The 17,341-nt window shown below is 34.0% G+C and overlaps 1 protein-coding gene across 1 annotated transcript in view; it reads left to right on the forward strand.

The window, feature by feature from the left end:
* Positions 1-17,341, forward strand: part of LOC122890375 (A disintegrin and metallopeptidase domain 3-like) — a 120,380-nt gene that overhangs the window by 61,884 nt on the left and 41,155 nt on the right. Inside the window, exons 13-14 of the mRNA XM_044225999.1 lie at positions 9,389-9,490; positions 9,947-10,142. Of these exons, the coding sequence (XP_044081934.1) occupies positions 9,389-9,490; positions 9,947-10,142 (298 nt within the window). The remainder of the gene's footprint in view (positions 1-9,388; positions 9,491-9,946; positions 10,143-17,341) is intronic.

The following is a 17,341-nucleotide window of genomic DNA, read 5'->3' on the forward strand; positions in this document are numbered from 1 at the left end:
AGTGATTATCCTTACATTTTTTTTTTAACTATACATACCTAAGGTTTAACCATATTTGGGCCACATTTCCCCCAAACTAGCAGGATTTAAACCCAATTAACTTATATGACATTTTTTATAAAATATTTAATTTCTGTTATTTTTATTCTTTGCATTAAAAAGTACTCCAGATATTTTAGATATTTTATTCAGGAGATAGTTGTTTTATTTTGCCTACCATTCCTTTTCTTTATTAAGGGTTTTTTTTTTTTTTGCATGTATTTCATTTAATTATTCTGAAATAATGTCCTTTTGAATTATATTCTATTCCTTAAAATATACTTAAATATATACTTTATATATTCTCTTTATATATGTTCTTTTTTTCAATTTTTTATTTTTTATAAACATATAATATATTTTTATCCCCAGGGGTACAGGTCTGTGAATCACCAGGTTTACACACTTCACAGCATTCACCATAGCACATACCCTCCCCAATGTCCATAACCCCACCCCCCTTCTCCCAACCCCCCTCCCCCCAGCAACCCTCAGTTTGTTTTGTGAGATTAAGAGTCACTTATGGTTTGTCTCCCTCCCAATCCCATCTTGTATTTGCGACAACGTGGATAGAACTAGAGGTATCATGCTTAGCGAAATAAGTCAAGCAGAGAAAGACAACTATCATATGATCTCCCTGATATGATAATAAATAAATATATATGTTCTTTTGATAGGGCAGTTCACTGCCCACTTTTGTTTACAAAAAAAAATTGTCATACTCATCATTTCATTGTGATATATAATACACATGAAATATGAATGATGAATATAACAGATACTTAGCAAGCACCTGAATAATTTACACTGAGGTCCAAACAAACCTTATATCTGCCAAAGGAGTTCCTTTTATGTCTCATCCCAATCACATGCCCCTTCCTTCCAACCATCATTCACAATTTAATGATGATCATTTCAGTGCTTTACTCTTCAACAGTTTTACCTCTATTTTTTGGATCCTTATGCAATATCATTTGGTTGACTATTTTCTACCTTTATATTGCAATCATGATTTATATCATTTGGTAACTTAGCCTTTCATTCAATATTATGCTTGCAAAGTTCATCTATTTTTTAACGTAGCTATAGTCCAAATGTTTTCATTCCTTTTAGTGTTAATTTTATGAATAGTATAGTCTATTTATTGATCTATGTTAATTTTGTGAATAGTATAGTCTATTTATTGATCTATGTCAGTGAAAACATAAGCTTTATTATTAAGACTCATGTGATTATGGCTTTTTTTGCACATATTTCTTGCTGAACATGTGCCTGCATTGTTCTAAGCTGTAAGCCAATAGGTGAATGTGCTATGTCCTGAGGTATGTGTATATATTTCTTTGAATTGAGGATATTTTACCTACTTTGGGCTTTTTTATTCTTGAATAGTCTGTACATGTCTTTAATACACTTTTTGGCTTATTTCATCAGCATTTACTCTGTAAATTTTCAGCAATTTATCAGTAGTATGGTAGAAGGCTCAGAGGTATGCTTTTTCTCCAGTAAAACAAGTTTTCTTGGCATGAGACCAGTCTTGCAGGGAGGATCCCAATGAGCCAGTAGTTCAGGTGAAGCAGTAGGTGGGCTGGTGATACCTGTTTCTTGTGGGTGAACAGCCTCCTGTTTGCAGAATTTACCAGTGCTGAAGGCCAATCTGTTTATGATGGAACTTTTAGGGATTTTACTATCCAATTAGATTGGATTGTTTCATAAAGAACTTCTAATGAGAATATCAGAATCATAACTTTACCTCACATAACTATGGAATAAAGTTCTTGGTTCCAATGAACCAGTGAATATCAAAGGAAATTCAGGGCCAGAGGATGAAATCAGCTGTGTGTGGCCACAGATACATGAAGTTTCATGAGATCATAATCAGATGTAGGGCCAACGGCAACTCTTTCTTCCCCCATTATCCTGGACTGCTTTCAGTGGTCTTGTGGCTGAACTCCGCCTACCCCCAATGAAACTTAGCTGCTTTTTTTGGTGACTCATATACTAGCATATCAAAAATATTATTTGGATTATAAAGTCTGTCTTTAGTTGTTTGTATTTAAATTAAATAGCATTCAACATAAAACAATAAGGTTTTTAAATGAAAGCTATTATAAAAATGTTATGATGGTGACAGAATATCTATACACTCAATAGTGTGTCACATTTTACAAGAATTAGTATAATCCAGAGAAGACACATGACTGCAGGAGTTAAGAACAGTAAAGCTATGCTCTAATTATTGCCTAATGAATTTAAAATGAATTTCGTCAACTTCCCGTATGGTATACAAAATAGTAGCTATACACTTTGCTATATACCACAGGCCATTAGTGGGAAAAAATTAATTTATTTTTTAAAAAGATTATTTATTTATTTATTTGTCAGAGAAAGAGAGAGAGAGAGAACATGTGTGCACACAAGCAAGGTGGAACAGCAGGCAGAGGGAGTAGCAGGCTCCCCTCTGAGCTGGGAGCCTGTTGTAGGACTCTATCCCCAGACCCTGGGATCATGATCTGAGCCGAAGCAGACCCTTAACCAACTGAGCCCTCCAGGCGTCCCAGAAAAAAAAATGTTTTAATTATTAATAATTTGCTATTCATTCTGGGAACAATGGTTTCTAATTCTTTTTATATTTCAGATCCCTAGGTAACCCAGTGGAACCATCAGTTCCACAAAACACACAGAGTCAGCAATGCATGACCTGAGAGTGTGTACCTTCTTAAAATTTGTTATACTAGGTCGTTTATCTACTTTACCCAAGTCCAACCATTAGTAACCAATAGCCATCATTGCCCCAGTGATCCTTTTCTGTGGATAATCCTGCCTTTATAAAGTACATTGCCACACTGAGTAGAACCCTCCTCTATGATCATTAGGATCTGTGGAAATGATGGTGTGTTACTGTTGTGGATAAGCCAAAACAAAGAGTTGTGATCTCTGCATTTTATAGCATATAGAGCAACACACAAATATTCACTTGTATTCCTCAAATTATATTTGGAATTTTTTCTACAGTTTAGGTTTATATGCAATCCATCTTTAATTTTGCCTTACATGGCAAAAGGGACTTTGAATATATGATCAAGCTAAGGACTTTGAGAGTGTTAATTATCCTCTATTATCTAAGCAGATCCAATGTAATAATGACAAGGGGCAGGTCAGAGTCAGAGGACATGAGAAAATGATATTTGGAGATATTGTACTACTTATTTTGAAAGTGAAGATTCCATGAGCCAAGGAATGCAGGTGGCCTCTAGAAGCTGGAAAAGGTAGGGAAACAGATTTTTTTCTAGAGCTTCCAGAGAATGAACAGCTTTCATTCTTAATTTTAGTCCAATAAGACCCCTTTTGGACTTTTATCTCCAGAGTTATAAAATAATGCATGTACATAGTTTTAGGCCACTGAGTATGGTAATTATTTCATACAGCACAAATAGGAAATGAATACAAGACTGTCAATTCTGTGTTTCTTTTGATAGGCAAATTCCTTGAATGCATTTTAACTATTTCCTGCCAAACAGCCTGCAGTTTCTTGAAGAGAACAGTGATTTGGCTATCATAGAAAGCCTAGATCTAATACATTGGCCTATTTTGGAAGAAATCCTTATTAGGAGGTAATCTATATTCTATACCCCCTTATCCACCAACTGAGCCAGCTAGATGCCCTAGAAATTACCATATTTAAAGACTATACTGCCTGTCTTAAGTGTGTGTTCCACTGGAGTTAACTCTTGGTTGTCTACTTACCTTTTTTAAAATTTCTTTTTAGGAATACATTTCAGGACACCTGGGTAACTCAGTTGATTAAGTGTCTGACTCTTGATTCCAGCTCGAGTCATGATCTCAGGGTTGTGGGATGGAGCCCCATGTCAAGATCCATGCTCAATGGGGAGCCTCCTAGAGATTCTCTCTCTCTCTCTCAAACAAATAAATATTTTTTTAAAAAGCATACATTTCATCTTTCTGAAGATGATCTTTATTGCCCAGTAGTGAGAAAGAATTTCTTCCAAGAACAGACAATCAGATTCCTCATTAGATTTTCTCTGGCATAATATCCGAATCTTCATGGCCTAATAACTCAACTATTGGTTGGCTTCTTTTTCTGGCTCTTGGCTTGCAGGGAATTTTGTCTACCTTTTGCAAAAGTGTTTATTCAGAGTATTTTATTGCCCAGTTCCTGAACGGTTTTTCAGAGATTGTTCCTGGGACACAAGAGGAGATTCAGTTGTTCTGATAGCCTGGTTGCACTGTGTGAACTGATTGATTTGACTTGCATGGCCTATTTCATCACCTGGACACTCTTAGTCTTCATTAAAAATCTAGGATGGAGTCACAGTGAACCCAAGGAAATGGTTGCTTACCCCACTGGATTTCAAGGGCATCTATTGGAAAGCAGGAATTTATCTTGAGTAGGCCATTGTTTTATTATAGTTGTAAAGACTGTTAAAAACAAGATAAGAAGCCCACAAAGGAGTTAGTTGGCGGAGGCCCCATGTTGACCAAGCCAAGACTTAATTGGTTTTAACTCTCCCAGAATAGAGTCTTAAACTAGCCAATCAGGAATCACCCGATCAGTACTAGTTATTCCCTGATAGATCCCTGATATCCCCTAAAGGAATGTAACTTTGCAATAACAAACATGCCTTTTTGCCAGTATAACTTCCTGGTTCCCGCTCCCTTCTGCCTGTAAAAGTCTTTTATTTTGTATAGCTTCTCAGATCCTTCTTTGGCTAGACTGGATGCTGGCCAATTTGAATTGACTTTTGCTCAGTTAGTCTTTTAACAGACCTACTGAAATAAGCTGCGATAAGTCTTTACATTCTCTTCCTCAATGTCTGTATCATTAACCAGAGTGGTCACTGACCAATGATGCTTAGAGCATGAGGTTGCTTCTTAAGTGACCAAGTGACTTCCTATCTTCAAATCTAGAAAAACATGCACTGATCCCTCATATGTTAGTCAGACGAGCCTACGTTTTAGGATTTCATTAGGCTTTTGCCTAAATATATCTCTAATTTCTTCCCTTTCTCATATATTAAGAACATATCTCAGTAAATGTTACAGTGACTAACTGCTCTTGACCACCAGGGATTTTTCTATCTATAGTTACGGCTACTGGCAGAAGGAAAGTAGTTTTACTTTTTTGATGGAGTAGGTGAGTAAAATACCACCACAATAAGCTTTCCTTAATATTAGAAAACCACCAAGCCCACTGATGGAATTCATCAGGAGTCTCATTATCACTGAAAACTTCAGCAAACAAGTTAGCTCCACAACTGGCCAGAAGATCCATAGAATCCATTTGTCTTTATAGGCATTGTGACTTTGCCTTTCTTTTATTTCAGACAAAGGTTTAGGATATGTCTAGGTAGTCTTCATTATATTTATTTATATTTTCCTTCTGGCTTGCTGAGTTTTGTTTTGTTTTTTAATTTGACTTATGTTATACTTAATTAGATGTAGATAAAAGAAGTATTAGAATATTTACATTACCATAGACAGTTCTACCATTACTCCATTGACATGGAGGAGTCCATCCCATCAGCATCTGAAACTTCTAATCCAGTCACAACACATTATTTTTGTCCACTACTGAACTTCACATGAATGAATCATAGATTTTAGATCCTTTCTGATTCTAGATTTTTTTGCCTATATTTTTGATATTCGGTTTGCATGATTGAACATATCTATAGTTCATTGATATTTATTGTGGAGTAGTATTTCTTTGTATGAATATAACATTGTTTATTCATGCTATTATTAATGAACATTTAGGTTGTTTTTGGTTTCAAGTCTTATGAAATTGCTTCTAAAGAACATGTCTTTTTTTTCCCTATTTTTAGGAATAGAATTGCTGGGTCATATGTTAATTGTACTATTAAATTTGTAACAAAGTATCACTCTGCATTTTTAAAATTCTTGTAATATTTTACATTCCAACCACCTATGTATGAGAGTGACAGTTTTTCCTTATTCTTAACAACTTTTGTTACTGCTAGTCTCTTACATTTTGGTAATTTCAATGTATGCTTGTATTTCACTGCAGTTTTAATTCATATTTCTCTGATAACTAATCATACTAGACAGTGTCTCATGTGATTGTGCGATATTCATATGTCTTTGTCTCCTTTTTGAATGTTCATGTATTTTGCATAGTTTGATGGATTTTTTTTATTATATAGTTACAGTAATTCTTAACATAAGCTATATGCAAATCCTTTGTCAGATTTTCTCCCAGTATGTGGCATGTTTTGTACTTTGTGTCCTATCAGTTCCAAGTTGTGAAACTTTCTCATAAGTTTTCTTCTAGAAGTTTACTGATTTTATCTTTGATGTGTATGCCTATGATACATTTTGAGTAGCTTTTGTTGTTTAAGTATTAGGGCATATTTTTTCTCTATATGTATATCTTTAAAATCTCTAGCCCTATTTGTTGGAAAACTACCCTTTTCCCATTGAATTACCATGCTACTTTTATTGAAAAACAGTTCACATACTTTGTGTTTTATTGATCCATATATCTAGCCTTACATTAATACCAGCCCTTCTTACTCTGATTCACAAAATTAGGTAAATTGTGTCTTCATATTTTGTACTTTTTTCTGAAGATAGATTTGGTGATTTTAGGTCTTTGTATTTCTGTGTAAAATTTGGAATCAACTTTTCCATTTCTACTCATATCCCCCCCAAAAATAAAAAAAAAACTTTGTGAAATTTTAATTGGAACTCTTTTGGATCTATATATGAATTTGTGGGGAATTAATGTATTCTTAATGTGATTTTCAAACTATAAACATAGTATGTTGTTCTATTTATTTAGATGTCTCTAATTAAATTAAAACCTAAATATTTCATATTTCTGAATGTTATTATAAATTGTGTATCTTTTTAAAAAATCTATTTCCAGTGTCCTTTGCAGGTTTATAGAAACAATTAAATCATGAAAGTTGATTCCTCTGATCTCCAGTTTAAGATTTCTTTGAATGATTCATATTTTGGAAAATACCCACAAAATGTCTAAATTAAAATGATCAAATAATCCTAGTGAATATATGAAAAAAGAATATACTTTTGGAGTTTATTCCAGAAGTAGGAAAACATTTCAGTACTTTTCAATATATATCAAAATTAACAGAGAGACAAAAATTATGATATTAAATATTGAAGAGATATTTTATAAAAGTTTGGACATCTAGAACAAAAAATTATATCTTTTTGATTTCTCTAATTTCTCAATGGCATACCACAGTTACCTATTTTTTTTAAAGATTTTTATTTATTTATTTGAAAAATAAATAAAGAGAGAGCTAGAGAGCACAAGCATGGGAGAAGGAAAAGCAGGCTTCCTGCAGAGCAGGGTGCCTGATGTGGAGCTCAGTCCCAGGGCTCTGGGATTATTACCTGAGTTGAAGGTGGCAGTTTAACTAATTGAGACACCCAGACTCCCCAACAGTTAACCTATTTTAAAAAGTTCTCACATTTGGTCCCATTGTGGGATTCCATTTTTAAACCACGATTCACTGAACATTAATTTCTAAGCTCAATGTTTATTGTAGCTTTCCATTATACACTGAGTATTGTCAAAAATTGCTCCTCACTATAGGCTCTCTCTTTGATTCTAGCCTTAGGAGGCTTTCCCTTTCATGTCATTGATTTTTGTCCACCCCCCCCGAATATTAATATTTAGTGTGTGTTCAATCTTCTGTCTTTACTAAATACTTTTGATAAGTTTTATTGAAATCTTTATGTTATGGAGCATAATACATTCTTTCTCATAATGAAACAAAAATATCTGACTCTTATAAATATTAAAATTTATACAATAATAACATTTAAAAATTTTATTTATTTTTGTATTTGACATAGAGAGATAGAGAGCTCGAACAGGGAGAGTGGTAGGCAGAAGCAGAAGGAAAAGCAGGGTCCCCACTAAGCAGGATATCCCAATGCAGGGACTCTATCCCAGGACCCTGGGATCAGAGGACCTGAGCCAAAAGCAGATGTTTAACTGACGGAGCCATCCAGGCACCCAATAATAACATTTTAAAATATACTTTAGTATATGCAGTTAATGCAATTGAAGACATTGACATTGTATCTAATTTTATATAGGATATTTATTATAACAATCCAGGTACTACAAAAGTTCAGAAATAAATTATTATTCTATAAAAGCAACTGATAAACTTCTGTTTTGGGAAAGAGATACATCATTATAGTTTCTTTCACAACACACTACTCAAACCATTCAAAATAAATAAATAAATACATACATAGTATGTATAACACATTTTACACACATACGAAGACTCACATATTTCCTGGGGTTAGGGTGGAAGAAACTTCTATTTGTAAACTCAAGAACAAACCCCAAAAAGATGATAGCTCTCAGAGTTCTGAGATAGGTCTACTATTTCACACTCTCACAATATCAAAAATTTACCCAAACAAAAAAAAACCAAAATGCACCAAAACAAAAGTCAGTTGTCAATGACAAATTATAAAATATAGCAAACATATATTGGTGGCCAGGGATTAATATAATTACTATAAAAGTGCTTACAAATAAAGGAAATAAACAGAATGATTTGACAGAAATATATGCACAGAAATATAAAATAAACCAGAATGTGCATTTTAAAAAATTTATAGCACATTAGTAATGAAAATTATAAAATTGAAACAGATGTAAGCACTTAGTTATTTTTACCTATAACACCTATCACTTTACTAATTTTCAAATATTACTATCAGTCCTGTGAAACATCACTCTTGCACTTAATAAATATATAGAAAGAAGGAAATAAGAGTATTTTGTAGTCTTAAATAGTTTTATACTCTATGATCTACTTACTGCTAAAATTAATCTTTAATATAAAATCTTGGCGATAAAAATAATAAAAATAAAATTTTCATTGAAACATCCTTTGAATAAAAAAATTATAATTTAGAAACCTCTATTTTATCACATTCATAAATTTTTATATAATCTCAATATGTTATCTTGAGGAGAATTGATGAGATGAAAAAGTACTTATAGTAAATGGAAAAAATGCTTTTAAACTTATAGTGCATCTATTTATGAACACAAAAAAGGTTGGCAAATTACATTAAATTTTTAATGGTTCAGTTTATTAAGCATAGAATCATAAACAATTTCATTACTATCTTTTTTCCCATACTGGAACTATATTTTAAATGAAATGTTGTTAAAAATAAACACAGAAGTAAAATTCATACAGTGATTGTAATTAACCAAGAGACATACTTTAGTACATTTTGACAATAAATAAAATGATTTATTTGATTGAAAATTCCTATTATTGAACTTAATTATATGTACTTTTAGCATTGCAGAGAATTTCAAAAATGCTGTAATCCTGCAGATTGTACTCTGACTGAATTTGCAGATTGTGGCACTGGACCGTGCTGTGATAGAGAAACTTGCCTGGTAAGCTTTCAAATTACTATAGAATTTTCTTTCATGATTTTTTTTCTGCTATTGTGCATTCACTTCTTTTTTTTACTTCTTTTTTCATATCCTTCAAATATATAACATTAAATACTTGATTCATACGCGGTTGACTTCAGAATTCAGAAGATGTTCTTAGATTTTTTTCAATTTCTTTCTTATCTTTGCCTTCACTGTATTGTTTCAATCTCCACTCAAGATCGATCCGGTTATCCAATACCAATTCCAGATTATTTGGGCATATGAATTCTTCTTGGTCAGACCCGAGGCAATACCTGAATGTAGTTCTTCATGACCCAACAACTTATAACAAAATTACAAATAAGCCAAATATAATATTAATGGAAATGACAGAAATACTTTGCTCTTGTGTAAGTTGTTTTATAGTTTTGGTTTACTACCTTACAAAACTAATAGTTTTTCTTTGTCCCACAGATATCTATAAGAGGAACTCTATGTCGGGAAAGCAAAGATCCCTGTGATTTTCCAGAATTTTGTAATGGAAAAAATGAATATTGTGTACCTGATGCAAAATCTGCTGATTTAGAGCCATGCAATAATAAGACTGCCTATTGCTATAACGGAGTATGCCAAGATACAGATAAACAGTGTGCAGACTTATTTGGAAAATGTAATCATTGTACTTTTTTTTTTCTGGGGTTCATTTTCATTATTTTGTCTTATATTTTTTCCCAGTAAAGTTAGCATACAGAATTATATTAGCTTCAGGTGTAAACTTCAGTAATATAACAATTCTATACATTACTCAGTGCTCATCATGATATGTGTACTGTTTAATCCCCTTCACCTATTTCATCCATCCCTCACCTATCTGGTAAACATTATCTGGTAACCATTGGTTTGTTCTCTAGAGTTAAGAGCCTGTTTCTTGGTTTGCATCTCTCTTTTTTCCCCTGTTTATTTTGTGCCTTCAATTCCACATATGAGTGAAATCATGTGATATTTGTCTTTCTAAGATTGACTTATTTTGCTTAGCATTGTTCCTGACTTCCTGTATCACTTCTAGAAATTTTTTCCTAGTGTCTTTTGGGTTCTCTAGATAGAGTATCATGTCATCTGCAAAGAGTGAGAGTTTGACTTCTTTGCCAATTTGGATGCCTTTTATTTCTTTCTGTTATCTGCTGGCTGAGGTTAAGACTTCTAGTAGTACTATGTTGAACAACACTGGTGACAGTGGACATCCTTGCCGTGTTCTTGACCCTAAGGGGAATGTTCTCAGTTTGTTTGCTTTTTCTTTTCCATTGAGAATGATATTTCCTGTGGGTTTTTCATAAATGGCTTTTATGATATTGAGGTGTGTTACTTCTTATGCTGTGAAGAGTTTTAATCAAGAAAGGATGTAGTTTGCCAAATGCTTTTTCTGTATCTACTGAGAGGATCATATAGTTCTTGCACTTTCCTTAATATAGTGTATAACATTGATTGATTTGTGGATGTTGAACTGCCCTTGCATCCTGGAAATAAATCCCACTCAGTCATTGTGACTAATGCTTTTAATGTACTGTTGGATCCTATTGGCTAGTATCTTGTTGAGAATTTTTGCATCCATGTTCATGAGATATATTGGTCTATAATTGTCTTTTTTTGTGAGGCCTTTTCTGATTTGGGGATTAAGGTAATGCTGGTCTCATAGAGTTTGGAAGTTTTCCTTCCATCTCTACTTTTTGAAACAGCTGGTAGTAGGTATAATTCTTCTTTAAATGTTTGATAGAATTCCCTTGGGAAGCCATCTGGTCCTCAACTCTTTAAATGTTTGGTAGAATTCTGCTGGGAGACCATCTGATCCTAGACTCTTGTTTTTTTTGGGAGATTTTTTATTACTGCTTCAGTTTCCTTGCTGGTTATGGGTCTGTTCAGGTTTTCTATTTCTTCTTGTTTCAGTTTTGGTAGTTTATAAAACATCTCTAGGAATGCATCCATTTCTTCTAGATTGCCTAATTTGTTGGCATATAGTTGCTCATAATATGTTCATATAATTGTATTTCTTTGTTGTTCACTGTGAGATCTCCTTCATTCATAATTTTATTTGTGTCCTTTCTCTTTTCTTTTGGATAAATCTGGTGAGGAGTTTATCAATGTTATTAATTTTTTCAAAGAACCAGATCTGTTTCATTGATCTGTTCTACTGTTTTTTGGTTTCTATTTTATTATTTCTGCTCCAATCTTTAATAATTCTCTTCTTCTGGGTTTAGGCTTTCTTTCCTGTTCTTTCTCCAGCTCCTTTAAGGTATATGGTTGTGTATTTGAGACCTTTCTTGTTTCTTAAGAAAAGCTTATGTTGCTATATACTGCCCCTTTAGGAATGCCTTCATTGCAACTTAGTGGTTTTGAACACTTTTTTCCTTTTCATTTGCTTTCATAATTTTTAAAAATTCTTCTTTAATTCCCTGGTTGACTCATTCATTCTTTAGTAGGATGCTTTTTTGCCTCCATGTATTTGAGTTTGTTCCAACTTTCCTCTTGTGGATGAGTTCAAGTTTCAAAGCACTGTGGTCTGAAAATATGCAGGGAATTATCCCCATCTTTTGGTACAGGTTGAGACTTGGTTTGTGACCCAATATGTGATCTATTTTGGAGAATGTTCCATGTGCACTAGAGAGGAATGTGTATTCTGTTGCTTTAGGTTGGAATACTCTGAATATGTCTGTGAAGTCCATCTGGTCCAGTGTGTCATTCAAAGCCCTATTTCCTTATTGATCGGCTTAAATGATATGTCCATTGCTATGAGTGGGGTGTTAATGTTCTCTATTATTACTGTATTATTATCAATATATTTCTTTTGTTTTGTTTTGGTTTGTATAATTGGCTGTTCTTATGTTATGAATATTTAAGATTATTAGATCTTGTTGGATAGACACTTTTAGTATGATATAGTGTCCTTCCTCATCTCTTATTATAGCCCTTGGTTTAAAATCTACTTTGTCCAATTTAAGGATTGCTGCCCCAGCTTTCTTTTGATGCCCATTAGCATGATAAGTGGTTCTCCAACCCCTTATTTTTAATCTGGAGGTGTCTTTGGGTCTAAAATGAGTCTCTTGCAAATGATATATTAATGGATATTGCTTTTTTATCCAGTCTGATAACCTGTGTCTTTTGATTGGAGCATTTAGCCCATTTAGATTCAGGGTAACTATTGAAAGATAGGAATTTAGGGCATTATCTGTATATTAGGGTATTATCTGTAAAATGACTTTCTGTATATTGTCTCTGTTCCTTTCTGGTCTTTTTAACTTTTGGGCTCTGTCTCTCCTTAATGGATTCCCTTTAATATTTCTTGTAGGGCTGTTTTAGTGATCACAAATTTTATTTTTCTGTTTGTCCTGGAATCTTTTTTATCTTTCCCTCTTCCCTAAATGACAGTCATATTGGATAAAGTATTCTTGGCTGCATATTTTTTCTCATTTAGCACCTGAATATATCATGCCAGTCCTTTCTGGCCTGCAAGGTCTCTGTGGACAGGTCTTCTGCCAGTCTAATGTTTCTACCCTTATAGGTTACAGACCTCTTTTCCTGAGCTGCTTTCAGGATTTTCTCTTTGTCTCCAAAATTAGCAAGTTTCACTTTTATATATGGAGATACTGACCTATTTTTATTGATTTTGAGGGAGTGTCTCTGTGTCCCCTGGAATTGAATGCCTGTTTCTTTCCTCAGATTAGTGAAATTCTCCACTATAATTTGCTCCTATATATACCTTCTCTTTCCTCTTCTTCTGGGATCCCAATTATTCTAATATTGTTTCACTTTATGGTATGACTTATCTCTCAAATCCTCACCTCATGATCCAGTACTTGTTTTATCTCTCTTTTTCTCAGCTTCTTTAGTCTTAATCATTTTGTCTTCTATGTTACTAATTCTTCTGGCTCATTTATCCCAGAAGTTAGAGCCTCCATTTTGTTTAATTGCATCTCATTTAGCCTTTTTAGTTTCAACTCGATCAGATTTCAATTCTTTTATTTCTCCAGAAAGGGATTCTCTGGTGTCTTCTCTGCTTTTTTCAAGCCCAGCTAGCATCTTTATTATAATTGTTATTCTGAACTCTTGTTCTGAAATATTACTTATATCCACACTGATTAGGTCCCTGTCAGTCACTACTCCCTCTTGTTCTCTTTTTGATGTGAATTTTTCCTTCTTGTCATTCTGCCCAGAGAGAGATGATGCAAGAATAGATGCATGTGAGAACAAAATACTAAAATGGCAACAATGACCCAGAGAAATGTACACTAAGCAAATCAGAAGAGACCTGAAACTGAAAAATAAAATTAAAAGGAAAAAAAGAGAATATAATCAGACAGGGGAGCAGAACAGAACAAATTTCTGGATCCTGTGTGTATTTTGGTCTTTTTAATAGAAAAGTAGATCCCAAAACTGTAAATAAAAACATAGCAGTAAAAAAATAAATTATACAATATAAGGATAGACTATAATTATAAAAATGAAATTAAAAGACAAAAAAAAAAAAACAAAAAGAAAGAATAGAAACAGGTGAACAGAACAAAACAGTACACTGTGTCCTGGGGATATTTTAATATGTTTGTTAGAAGAAACTATATCCCAAAATGGCAAAGAAAGAAAAACTTTTTATACACAAAAATAAAATTAAATACAGTGGAAGAATAGAATGTAATTGTGTTAATTGTAAGGGCAAAAAATAAAAAAGACTTTTAAATGAGTTGATAAAATAAGAAATTGGTTGAAAAGGGAAAGAGAGAAAAATTAAAATTGGAAGATTAAAGAATCATGGGAGAAAAACCATGAATTCTATGTACAATTTTCCCTTAGCACTGGAGTTTTGCAGTTATTTGTGATCAGCAAACTTGGTCTTTTTTTTTTTTTTTTGGTGCAAAATGATGGTTTATTAAAGCATGGGACAGGACTCGTGGGCAGGAAGAGCTGCTCAGCAAACTTGGTCTTAACAAGATGTTCTTGCTGATCTTCTGGTGGAAGGGGCCTGTTCCACTTATTCTCACATGTCTTTGCACCTGGTAGAACCACCCTTGCCAGGGGTTTAGGCTAATTAAGTGACTCTGGGTTGCTCTAGGGCTTTTGTTCCCTGAAGGCTTTGAGTGCCTCTCTAGAGGATGAGAATGAAACTGGTGACTTCCCAATCTCCAGTCTCAGAGCTAAAAGCTTGCACCCCCAACTACTCAGTTCCCCCTCATGGATAAGCAATCAATCACTCCTGTCTCCTTGGTCTCTGTCCACCCTCCATGCTCACCCAGTCTGTGATCAAGCATTTCTGTCTCAGACACGTGATCCTACTTCAAGTCTCCAAACGCTACAGACTCCTGCAACAGATACCTGTGGTGTTCCTGGTTGGGGAGATGTCTTGGCTTGGTTTTTCTCCTTGCTGGGACCCAGCTGAGAGAGTGGTAGCCTGATCGTGTTGTGGTTTGGGCATTATGGAATCCCTGAGCCTAGTGTCCACTACTGGACTTGCTGATTGCACCTGGCTTTCCATCTCACATGCCTGGGGAACTCTGCCATGCTCAAGCATCTTTGTTCTTTCTTAACTCTGGGATCCTGAGACCATGCTGTCTCACCTAGGATTCTACCCTGCTTTGCCATCTTAGTGCCTTTCAGGCAGGGACATCTGGAGAAGACTTTTAAAAGTTCTGATTTTGTGCTCCATTGCCACATCACTTTCTGATAGATGACTGATGGAGGCTCTCTTCCCCCATGATTTATCTTCCCATGTATTGCCTTGAATTCACTTCACACCTCCTATATTGAAGAAAGTGGTGGCTTTTCTATTGTAGAGTTGTTGTTGTTGTCCTTTCTTAGGTCTCCATTTGAGTTCAGACTAATTTGATAGCTTTCTAGCTGAATTCCTGGGACAAGATGAAAGTTTTCCAAGTCCTCCACACCATCTTGCACTACTTCCTTACTAATTTGGATAATATGTATTTCTTTTTGTTGTCTGATTGCTGGGGATAAGACTTCTTTCTATTATAGATCTACTTTTGTGAAGGTTTATATTATGAATGGATATTATACTTTGTCCAGTGCTTTTTCTGCATCTATTAAAATGCTCATATTGTTCTTGCCTTTTTTCTTATTGATGTGATACTGATTTGTGAATATTGAACTACTCTTGCATCCCAGGAATAAATTCCATGTGTTCATGGTGAATGATTTGGATTGTTAGTATTTTGTTGAGGATTTTCGCCTCATGTTCATCAGATATATTGTCCCATAATTTTCTTTTTTTTTTTAATTATTTTTCTTTTCTTTTTTCTTTTTGTTCTCTTTTTTTTTTTTTTTTGTGCCCTCATATGGTTTTGATATCAGGGCAATTATGGTCTCATAGAATAAAGTAGGAAGTATTCCTTCTTTCTATTTTTCTATTTTTTGAATAGTTTGAGAAGAATAGGTATTAACTCCTCTTTACATGTTTTGTAGCTTTTGCCTGTTAAGCCATCTGGTCCTGGACTCTTGTTTGTTGGGAATTATTTTGATTAGTGATTCAATTTCATTTTGCTAGTAATAGATATTTTCAAATTTGGTTTTGTTAGTTTATATATTTCTAGGAATTTATCCATTCATTCTAGGTTGTCCAATTTGTTGGCATACAATTTTTCATAATATTCTCATAATTCTTTATGTTTCTGTGGTATTGTTTGTTATTTTTCCTCTTTTTTGTTTCTAATTGTTTTTTTGGGGGGGGAGGTCCTCTCTCTTTTCTTTCTCTCTCTCTTTTTTTTGTTCTGGCTAGAGGTGTATTAATTTTGTTGATATTTTCAGAGAACCACCTCTTGGTTTTATTGATCTTTTTTTTTTTTAAGATTTTATTTATTTGACAGAGAGAGAGATCACAAGTAGGCAGAGAGTCAAGCAGAGAGAGGGGGAAGCAAGCTCACTGCTGAGGAGAGAGCCCGATGAGGGGCTTGATCCCAGGATCCTGAGATCATGACCTGAGCTGAAGGCACAGGCTTAACCCACTGAGCCACCCAGGCGCCCCTTATTGATCTGTTTTATTGTTCCTTTAGTGTCTATATAACTTATTTCTGCTCTAATATTTATTATTTCCTTCCTTATGCTGGTTTTGGGTTTTGTTTGTTGTTCTTTTTGTTGTTCCTTCAGGTACCAGGTTAGGCTGTTTATATGATATTTTTCTTGCTTCTTGAGGTAGGCCTGCATTGCTTTAAACTTCCCTCTTAGAACTGCTTTTTTTCTGCATCTCAGAGGTTTTGGACTGTAGTGTTTTTGCTTTTATTTGTTTCCATGTTCTTTCTGATGTCATCTTTGATTTCTTGATTAACCCGTTTATTGTTTAGTAGCACGTTAGTTAGCTTCCATGCATGTATGTTCTCTCCAGATTTTTTTCTTGTGGTTGATTTCTAGTTTTATAGCACTGTGGTTGAAAGAGATGCATGGTATGACTTTGATCTTCTTGAGTTTGTTGAGGCTTGTTTTGTGGGCTGATTCTGGAGAATGTCTCTTGTGCCTTTGAAAAGAATGTGTATTTTGTTCTTTTAGGATAGAATGTTCTGAATATATCTCTTAAGTCCATCTGGTACACTCTGCCATTCAAAACCACTATCTCCTTGTTGTGTTTCTGTTTGGATGATCTGTCCATTGACATAAGTGGGTTGTTAAATTCCCCTATTGCTATTGTATTACTATCAATTATTTTCAGTTATTATTTCTTCAAAACAATTTTCTGCTCCCTTTTCTTTCTCTTCTTCTAGGATCCCATAATGCAAATATTTTATGCTTGATGCAGTCACTAAGTTCTCTAAAACTATTCAAAATTTGCATAATTATTTTTATTCTTATTTGCTTAGCTTGATTACTTTCCAGGCCTCTGAC

The sequence above is a fragment of the Neovison vison genome, chromosome 11, assembly GCF_020171115.1.
Source record: "Neovison vison isolate M4711 chromosome 11, ASM_NN_V1, whole genome shotgun sequence".
Lineage (NCBI taxonomy): Eukaryota > Metazoa > Chordata > Mammalia > Carnivora > Mustelidae > Neogale > Neogale vison.